The following is a 10,635-nucleotide window of genomic DNA, read 5'->3' on the forward strand; positions in this document are numbered from 1 at the left end:
AGGCTTGAACCACTGCACCCAGCACCTTCAAGGATTTTATGATCCTTTTTATAACTACGAGCGTAGAATCCTCTTTTCTGGGTTTTGAATGTAATTATTTGACTTTTTATTTGTGTTTTTTTAAACCATAGGAAAGGGATAAAGTGATGCCCCTGATTATACAGGGTTTCAAAGATGCAGCAGAGGAAGCAGGAACGTCTGTAACGGGTGGCCAAACAGTGTTAAATCCTTGGATTGTTTTGGGAGGAGTCGCTACGACTGTCTGCCAGCCCAATGAATTCATTATGTAAGTTGATTTTTGTTTTGTTTCATGTGGCCTGTTTCTCATTCTCTTTCTCCCCTCTCTCTCTCTTCTTAGAAATGGATATATAGAGGTTTAATTCAGATACTGTGTAATTCACTTATTTAAAGTGTATGATTCATGATTTTGGGTATATTTTGGGAGGCTGAGGAGAGGATTGCCTGAGCCCACAGGTTTGAGACCAGCCTGGGCAACATGGTGAGACCTCCTCTCTATGATAAAATCAAAAAATTAGCCGGGCATGATAGCGCGTACCTGTAGTTCCGGCTACTTGGAAGGATCGCCAGAGCCCAGCAGGTCGATGCTGGGATGACTGTAAGCAAGCCACTGCACTCTAGCCTGAGCGACAGAGTGAGACTCCAACTCAAAAAAAAAAATTTCGTGTGACATAATTCAGCATGTTAAAGTATACAGTTTATTGGGTTTTAGTCATCGCAAGGTTGTACACCCATCCCCACTAACCAATTCCAGAACATTTCTGTCTCCCCGAAAAGAAACCCTGTGTCACTCCCAGTTCCCTCCTCCCCTCCTCTGGTAGTCACTAATGTACTTTTTGTCTCCAGGGATTTGCCTGTTCTGGACATTTTATATAAATAGAATCATGCAATATGTGACATTTTGTGTCTGGCTCCATTCACTTAACATAATGTTTTCTGGGTTCTTCTAAGTTGTAGCATAAGTTAGCACTGCATCTTTTTTTTTTTTTAAATTTTGAGTCAGAGTCTCACTCTTTTCACCCAGGCAGGAGTACAGTGACACAGTCACGGCCACCGCAGCCTCTGCCTGCTGGGCTCAGGTGATGCTTTTACATTAGCCTTCCAAGTAGCTGGAGCTCCAGATGTGCACCACCCCACCTGGTAATTTTTGAGTTACCGTAGACACAAGGTCTCACCAAGTTGCCCAGGCTCCTCTCCTTTCCCTGGGCTCAGGCAGTCCTCCTGCCTCCGCTTCCCAAAGTGTGGGGAGGCGGAGCACTCCAGCACCATACCTAGCTAATATTTTTATTTTTGTAGAGATGAAGTCTCAGTGTGTTTTCTGGGCTGGTCTTGAACTATTGGGCTCAAGCAGTCCTCCCACCTGAGCCTCCTTTTAAAGTGCTGGGATTACAGACGTGCGCCTCCATGCCCAGCCTTCTGTCCTATTTTCTGAAGGAAGTAGAAACTCTTTTAGTTTGAATAGGTACTGGTGAGGTACTATCCTCACATGGTTCAAAATGCAAAAGGTGCGCAAAGGGTCTGCAACATAAAGGCCCTCCCCAGGGACAGCCTTTCTTGTGTATATTTGTAACCAGTCTACTGACACACATTGGGATTATTTTCAATTATTTTGACATTATAAATATTACCCTGCCGAGTTACCTTATACTTAGGTCATTTTGTACATGTATGAGTCTATAGGTAAGAAATTTCTCCAAAGAGAACTGCTAGGTCAGATAGTATGCCTGCCTGTAATTTTGCTACCAAGTTATGTTCCAGCAGTAATGAATGAGAGTATCGGTGACCCCACATCCTAACCAACACGGTATGTTAACCGACTTCTGGGTCTGTGCCGATCTGTTGGGTGGTTTTTAACCTTATTCTTAGGTTGAGCCCATTTTTTAATTGATGGACACTCTTTTTAGGGTCAGTGTTTGACGGCTTTCCTGTTAAGGATCTTGCATTTTACTTACATCAAGGTTTTATTTTCCCAGCACATGTTTTATGTCAGTAGTTCTCAAACTGTCTACTTAACTTAGTGGTAACAAAAAATCGGTGGTGGGGAAGGAATGGGTAAAACCAGCATGGCCGAGTCCAAGGTGAAAGATACACGTCTTCAGGTCAGATTTTTGAAAAATGAGTTTCTTGTATAGTGAAATATTTTTCTTTCTTTCCTTCTTTTTTTTTTTTAAACTATTAAGAGACAGGGTCTCACTGTGTCACCCAGGCTGGAGTGCAGTGGCACCATCTTAGCTCACCGCAACCTCAACCTCCTAGGCTGAAGTGATCCTCCTGCCTCAGCCTTTCAAGCAGCTGGGACTACAGGCACTTGCCACCATGCCCAGCTAATTTTAAAATTTCTTTTAGAGACAGGATCTCGCTGTGTTGGCCAGGCTGGTCTCCACTCCTGGCCTCAAACGATCCTCCTGCCTTGACCTTCCAAAGTGCTGGGATTACAGGCGTGAGCCATTGCATCTGGCAGAATTATATTTTTCAAAGCTGAGAGTGGAGACAAGTGGCAGAGGCTGAGTTGGGGAGCAGGGTGTTGGGGTTGAAGTTTGTGCCCTGGCTTTGTTTTCACTGACTTAGGTGAGTATTTGAGGAGTCCGGAATCAGGGATGGGACTGCTGTGGACAGCTCTAGCTGGGGAAGGGGCAGCTGTCAGGGCCGCATCCTGGTCGTGAGGACACAAATAGGAAATAGGGTGGATGTTTTCTTCGGGGCACCAGTCATCTTTTTAGGGCTGCCTTTCTAGTATTGCCTTCTGTCTTTAAGGCAGGAGGTACCCAGGGCGCTTGGGCACCCGCTAGGAAGCTCACTGTTGGTCATTCTGACTGCAGAAATCAAGTCATCAGACCCACAGGTTCCCGTCAAATCCTGTGGCTCAAGAAATCCTCCCCCACCCCCCGTCTCTCCTATTGTGGTCATAAGCAAGCAGTCTTCGTTTTGGAAGCCTCGTCACCCCCTACTGCTCCAGAATGCAGTGGGTCTCCCGTGAAAATTACACACCGGGCTCCTGTGGGGCCAGGTGAACCCTGAGGCTGAATGTTTTGTCCCAGCAGTTGCCTCAGTAGCACGAGGCGAGCTCTGTTTAGTACCTCAGCAGGTGCCTAGATTTAAGGAGGTACAAAAGCAGATCGTTTTTACCAGAATTCCCCTTCTCCTGTTCTGATAGTGCGGAATTCTCTCCTTGGTTAGAGTGACTAGAACTTGCCCTCTGTCTTTCCTTCAGGCCGGATAATGCTGTGCCAGGGGACGTGCTGGTGCTGACGAAGCCCCTGGGGACACAAGTTGCGGTGGCTGTGCACCAGTGGCTGGACATCGTGAGTAAAACCACTATGATGATGGGGGGGCACGTTTCCAGGTAATTCTGTTGGAGGGTTGGAAAATGAGGCTTTTTAGTTTTACCACTAGGCAATTTAGTATCGGTCAAGTCCTTAAAAGAAGTGCTGGAAACTGTCTGTATTCCTTTACTAAATGAAAGTTTCACATATTGCATGCTTGAAGTAGATAAGTCCCAGCTCGGGACTTCAGAGATTGTCTCTGAAGCATTCGGGAGGCAGAGGGTTAGCTTTGTCTGTGTATTGGGTGCTAACATAGCTTCGTCTCTCACACCTTAAGCATCACGAAAAAGTAATGTGGAGGAGAGTTTGTGGAAAGTGTGGTGCTTTGGGTCTAAGTAAGGCCAGTTATTGACAGTTTAAATTGTTTTAGTCATAGGGTTTTTGGCTGTTCTGGTTTGGTAGTTTTGTCTTTTGAAACTGGTAAGTGCCTCAGAACGTTTGGATAAATAATTCTGCCATGAAGAATGAACCAAGGATGTGAGGGTCTTTCTCCTCATTTCCCACTGACTTATAGTCACAATTTACTTAAGGTTGTTTTTCATTGCCATAGCAGTTCACAAATTGGTAAGATTGTGGTATCTTCTCACATATCTTGGTGCATTTCCTTTCTACAACTGTCGTGTGAAACTGCTAGTCCTGAGAAACAGCTGGAAAAGAATGCTCAGTGATCGTCTTTCACCAGCCGGTCTACCTTGGCCTGCTGTAGCCGAGTAGAATCCTGAGGCGGCGGGGACCGTTAGCTGTGCTTCTTCTTCGCACTGATGGAACATACATCAGAGGGCCATTACCGGGGCTGGTCAGAGAGGGCTTTCCAGTCCAACCACCAGGCCTGGCTGACCAGGCAGGCGAGGCCAGAGGTGTCAGGGATGTCGGGCTTTTGGGATCCCTCTGTCCTCCCACCCCAACTTGACACTACCTTGCTCTTTTTTTTCCTTCTCTTTTTTTTTCGAGTTGGAGTCTCACTCTGTCACCCAGACTGGAGTGCAGTGGCTGCTCCCGGCCACCGCAATCTCCACCTGCTGGGCTCCGGCGATCCTTCCGCCTCAGCCTTCCGAGTAGCTGGAACTACAGGCACGCGCTACCACGCTCGGCTGATTTTTGATTTGTTGTAGAGATGAGGGCTCGTCAAGTTGCCCAGGCGGGTCTCGAACCCACGGGCTCAGGCAATCCATTCACCTCGGCCTCCCATAGTGCTGGTATTACAGGCTGAGCCACCGAGCCCGGCCTTTAACCACTGTTTTAAAAAATGTTTGGAACTGTGAAAAAAGCAAGTTCCAAAGACTATGTAATAGCACAGTAAGCTTTTAAGGTCACAAACAACCAAGGACTATATTGTTTAGGCATTTTTATGATGAGAATACTGTTTGTAAGAGGCAGGGAATGATGAGTCAAAATCAAGAATCATTGTAACCTCTCAAAGAGAAACAGCGACAGTGGGACCTAGGCAGACAGAAGGTACTGCTCGTGTCTAGTTACTGTGTTTGGTGGTAAATTATTGGGTTTTCTTTATATTATTAAAAAATAGGATGGGCACAGTGGCTCATGCCTATAATCCCAGCACTTTGGGAGGCCGAGATGGGAGGATTGCTTAAGGCCAGGAGTTCAAGACCAGCCTGAGCAGCATAGTGAGACTCGGCTCTACAAAAGTAAAAATAAAAATTAGCCAGGCATGGTGGCGCATGCCTACAGTACCAGCTACTTAAGAGGCTGAACCAGGAGGATCACCTGAGCTTAGGAAGTTGAGGCTGCAGTGAGGCATGATCGTGCCACTGCCCTCCAGCCTGGGTGACAGAGTGGGACCCTGACTCCAAAAAATAAATAAGTGGGTATACAAATGAGGGCAGTTAATGGACTCTGAGGGCACCTTGTCACACACGCAGCATTGTGATGCTAGATTCTTTGAAAATCAGACTGAGGAAAAAAGAGAACGACCTTTTTGTCCTCTTTATGAGTTCCTTCTTGGTCGCCTGAGGCTGTGCTATCTTGGGCACACTTGCCAGTGAAGTTGTTTTCACATTCATTTGCTTGTCCATCAAAATAGCTTGACTCCAGAATTCAGTGAAAGTCAGTAAAAGTGTAATTGTAATATGAAAAAGTGAAAGCCGTCAGTTTACCAGGAAGCTGAGGAGCAGAACCAGGGGACTCTGAGCTGTCAGCAGTGCAATTATGCCCTGAAAGAGGAGCTGGCTGCCACCTGGTGGGTAGGGCAGCACGGCTCCACATGTCCTGCGGGCTTAGGCAGCCAGGAGGGCATGGCGATACTGGATCCCATTCTAGGCATCCTGGACACTTGGAATACAAAGCACAGGAAAACCAGGGTGTTAGGAAGCTTAGTTTTCTGTGCACAATCAAAGACTTAAAACTTCCCTAGAAGATGACTAAGAAGCAGTTTGCTCTTGGTGTCGGTGGTTAGAAGTGAAGGTTAATCACATTCCCCTCTCTCCCTCGCCTGTGTTCCTGTCATTAGCCTGAAAAGTGGAATAAAATTAAGCTCGTGGTCACCCAGGAAGATGTCGAGTTGGCTTACCAGGAGGCGATGATGAACATGGCAAGGCTCAACAGGACAGGTATGGTGGGCGGGGGCTCATCCACGGCCGGGTGTGAAAGGGCCAAGGTGGTAAAGGTCCTGGACTTTGCAGGCCTCGTGCCGTCTCGATTGCTCCTGGTTTTTCCCCACATGTGAAAAACCCCTCTTAACTGGAGACACAGGCCCTGGGCCAGATGTGGCCAGTGACTACAGACCGTCTTCTATCCTTAGGTTACTACAGGCAGCCCCCGACTTACTATGGTTCAACAATTTTCAGCTTTACAACAGTGGGAGAGCAGTGTGCATTTAGTAGAAACCATACTTCAAATACTCATACAACCATCCTGTGTTTATCAGTATAGTAGTCAGTAAATTCCATTATGGGGGCCATTGTCACACGCCTGTAGTCCCAGCTACTCAGGAGGCTGGGGCAGGGGGTCCCTTGAGCTCAGGAATTCGAGGCCAGCCTGGGCAACATAGTGAGACCCCATCTCGTGTTTTTTAAAGAAGTCTTTTGGACCAGCTTATTGAAGTGGGGAGGGGGAAAATTATATGAAGTATTCACGTTATTAAAAGATAGGCTTTCTATTAGATGAAATTGCCCAACTGTAGGCTAAGTGTTCTGAATACATTTAAGCTAGGTACGTCAGCCAGGCTCGGTGGCTCAGCCTGTAATCCCAGCGCTTTGGGAGGCTGAGGTGAGTGGATTGCCTGAGCCCGTGGGTTCGAGACCCACCTGGGCAACTTGGCGAGACCTCATCTCTACAATAAATCAAAAAATTAGCCGGGCGTGGTAGCGTGCGCCTATAGTTCCGGCTACTTGGAAGGCTGAGGCGGAAGGATCACCGGAGCCCATCAGGTCGAGGCTGCGGTGGCCGGGAGCGGCCACTACACTCCAACCTGGGCGACAGAGTGAGACTCCAACTCAAAAAATAAATAAATAAAAGGTAGGTAAGTCAAGGAACATCTATAGTGAGAATCCAAGTATATCATGTGTTCCCAACAGAAATGAGTATTGAATGTGTCTTGTATTAGAAAAGAGTTTGCCAGGGGAAGTGCTTGACACATAGTGTAAGCATCATATACTTTACATATTGGCTTTCATGTGTATAGAGGACATGCCTGTTATATTTTATAATTAAGAAGGAAGTACTTCTTGGGGTCTTGAAGTCCTAACCTCTGATATGCGGGAGGAACTGTTTATAGAAAGCATGTGTGTTTTGCTCTGTGTAAATGATTGAAGCAAGCCAGCATTCAGAATGGAAATTTAGAACATGTATATTCTGCAGCTGTCAATTTCCAAAACATGACCTCCAAAGCCCAGAAGGCACCCCTGTCTCCACCCTCTCCCACCTTCTGCATTCCTGCTTAGGGGTAACCCCTGAATTCTGTGTTTATTTCCTTGCATTTTAGAATATTTTTTATCACATGGACTTACATTGTTAAACCATAAATTAATTTTGCATTTTTTTCCCAAGTTTGTTGTTGTTATTGTTGTTGTAGTTTTCAAGTGATCAGCATTGAGTATTCCCTTCTTTTCAGGTCAGGCCCATGAGATAATTGCCATCGTTCCACCAGTTTTGTATTTTTTACTTGTTGCAGCCACCGTGTAATGCTCCTTTGCCTTGTTCCCTTCCCTAGCTGTAGTTGTTTTCTTTTCTCCACTGTGTAACTTTCCACTGGGTGACTGCCTCCTCTGGGCTACTGTTGGTGGACACTGGGTGACTGCCCTGAGGTCCTTGGCCATGCCTTCTGTTGCATGGGTGTTCTGAGGTCAATAATGCTCCTGGTCTTTCTAGGCAGTGCCAAACTCTTTCAGGATGTTCTCCACAGTTGACGATGGTGTGCTACATTTTAAAAGGTTTTTAGAAAATGAAAAATAGTAGAGAGAAAAATTGTTCATAGTCCCACCACCCAAAAACAGTATCTATTAGTATTTTATGTCTTCTTCTAAGACTTTTTAATTATTTGGTACGTAGTTTACTTTTGTTTCACAGTAGTTGTTAGCATAAGTTGTATATGTACTTGGAGTTCACTTTTACTTATTTTACATTACCAAAATCTTTTTTCCATATAATATATCCTAGTACACATACTTTTTAGTGGTTAGATAATCTTCTACAAGACAGATGTGTGCCATAATTATCTTGGGCCTACTTTTGAACAATTTATTTTGAAATTAAAATTTTTATAATTTTTATCCTGTAAGAAACTTAAAAGTTATAGATCAGAAGAACAGGATAGAGAACCCAAAGACAGATCCACACCAGTCAAACTGACCATTGACAAAGCTGCAAAGGCCATAGAGCAGAGGAAAGGTCATCTTTCAGAGACAAATGGTGCTGGGACAAGTGGGCATCCACATGCAGAAATGACTCTGGACACGCGTTACACCTTCTGTAAAGAGTAACCCCAAACGAGCCACAGGCCTCAATATAAAACACAACAATATAAACTCCAGCAAGAGAACACAGGACAAAATTGAGGTGACCTTGGCCTTTTTAGATACAACACCAAAAACACTGTCTGCGAAAGAAAAAATTGGTAAGTTGGGTTTTATTAATACAGAAAACTGTTCTGTGAATGACAGATGATGAAAAACAAGCCTAAGCCACAGACTGGGGGAAGAGTGTTTACAAAAAACATATCTGGTATCCAAATACACAATTCTAAAACTCAACAATAAGAAAACAACCCAATTAGAAAATGACCTAAAGCCTTTAGCGGACACCTCACCAAAGAAGATGGCAAATAAACATATAAAAGGAAGCTCAGTGTCGTATGTCATTAGGGAATTACAGAATAAAGCCACAATGAGATACCCCCATATACCTGATAGTGTGGCCTTTACACACCTGTTAGAGTGGCTACAATTCAGAACACTGATAACACCAAGTGCTGGCAAGTATGTGGAGAAACAGGAACTTCTTGCCCATTGCTGGCAGGAATGAAAAGTGGTCGAGCCACTTTGGAAAACAGTCTGGCAGTTTCTTACAAAACAAAATGTCTCATTATATGATCCAGCAGTTGTGCTCCTTGATAATTATTCAGAGGAGTTAAAAGCCCATTCACGGGCCGGGCTCTGTGATTCAACCTGTTATCCCAGCACATTGGGAGGCCAAGGCCAGTGCATTGCCTGAGCCCACGTGTTTGAGACCAGCTCCGGCAACTTGGAGAGACCTCATCTCTACAATAAATCAAAAATTAGCCGGGTCTGGTAGCATGCACCTGTAGTTCTGGCTACTTGGAAGGCTGCGGTGGAAGGATGGTCGGCGCCCAGCAGATCAATGCCAGGGTGGCCATGAGTGTGCCACTGCACTCCAGCCTGGGCAACAGAGTGAGACTACAATTCAAAAAAAAAAAAAAACCTCACACAAAAGCCTGCACACAAATATTCACAGCAGCATTGCTCATACTTGGCAAAACTTGGAAGCAGCCATTCATTCTTTCCTTGGGTGGGTGGGTAAACTGGTGTATCCATACGATGGATTATTAAGCAGTAAAAAGAAAGGCACTCAAGCCATGAAAAGACACAGAGGAGCCTTAGGTGCAGATTACTAAGTGGAAGAAGCCAATCCAAAAGGCTCCATGCGGCATGATTCCCACGATACAGCCTTCTAGAAAAGGACAAACTGCAGAGGCAGTAAAGGGATCAGTGGTTGCCAGGGTCTGGGGGAGGAGGGCGAACAGACAGGGCGCACAGGATGTTTAGGGCGGTGGACTGCTGTGTGATGATGTAACGTCAGACACGTGGTCGTGTAAAACTCCTAGAATGGGCAGCAAAGAGTGATCACTGATGTCAACTGTGGGCTTTCCAGTCACGTGTTAGTGTTGATCGCAAATGTGCTACAAGAATGCAACACGCCAAGTCAGGTGGTGCTGGGGGGAAGGGGAAATGATGGCGGCTCCCTGCACTTCCTGCTTAATTGCTCTCGAGACCCAAAGCTGCTCCCAGCGGTCTTCATACTTTAAATTAAGCTGTCAGACACTTCATCTTTAACAGGAGTAGCTTGGTTTTGAGTCATCTCACTCCTTCACCCCGGCTGGAGTGCAGTGGCACATTCACGGCCATCCCAGTATGACCTGCTGGGCTCAGGAGATCTTGCCACCTCAGCCCTTGAAGTAAGAGGCTGGAACGTGAGGTGTGCACCACGCCGCCCAGCTGGTTTTCTGGTTGACGTGCAGAGGCCAGGTCTCGAGCCCGTGGGCTCGGGCGGCCCTCCCGCCTCGGCCTCCCAGAGGGCTGGACGTCCCGCGTGAGCCACCGCGCCTGGCCTGAGTCCCGCGCCCTGCTCTGATGTCAGGCGGGACTCGGCAGGCTTGCCTTCCGCTGAGACCTTCTCCCCTCTTCCGCTTCTTGCCGCTTGGCCGTGAAACCGCCATTGGTTGAAGCTTCTGGTCACTTTCGGGTAGTTCAGGTGGAGCAAGAAATCCGCTTTCGGCATTTCACTCTGGCTTTGCTGCTGTTCGGTGCCGCGTTGCGCGACTCCCCGCGGGACCCCCGGACCCCGCTCAGAGCCCCGCCCTCTCGCAGCTGCAGGCCTCATGCACACGTTCAACGCCCACGCGGCCACCGACATCACGGGCTTCGGGATCCTGGGCCACGCGCAGAACCTGGCCAAGCAGCAGAGGAACGAGGTGTCCTTCGTCATCCACAACCTCCCGGTGCTGGCCAAGATGGCCGCCGTGAGCAAGGCCTGCGGGAACATGTTCGGCCTCATGCACGGGACCTGCCCCGAGACGTCAGGTAGGGGCGGCCGGGCGCGG

General features: G+C 47.0%; 1 protein-coding gene across 3 annotated transcripts in view; it reads left to right on the plus strand.

The window, feature by feature from the left end:
• Positions 1-10,635, plus strand: part of SEPHS1 (selenophosphate synthetase 1) — a 23,466-nt gene that overhangs the window by 10,150 nt on the left and 2,681 nt on the right. For 2 of the 3 annotated variants that reach the window (XM_021718076.1, XM_008069072.2), the window contains exons 5-7: positions 3,230-3,320; positions 5,809-5,908; positions 10,403-10,615. In XM_021718076.1, coding sequence (XP_021573751.1) covers positions 3,230-3,320; positions 5,809-5,908; positions 10,403-10,615 — 404 coding nt within the window. The remainder of the gene's footprint in view (positions 1-3,229; positions 3,321-5,808; positions 5,909-10,402; positions 10,616-10,635) is intronic. The other variant, XM_021718077.1, reaches the window with a different exon arrangement.

The sequence above is a fragment of the Carlito syrichta genome, unplaced genomic scaffold (genome assembly GCF_000164805.1).
Source record: "Carlito syrichta isolate Samal-C Ts95f unplaced genomic scaffold, Tarsius_syrichta-2.0.1 Scaffold311803, whole genome shotgun sequence".
NCBI lineage: Eukaryota > Metazoa > Chordata > Mammalia > Primates > Tarsiidae > Carlito > Carlito syrichta.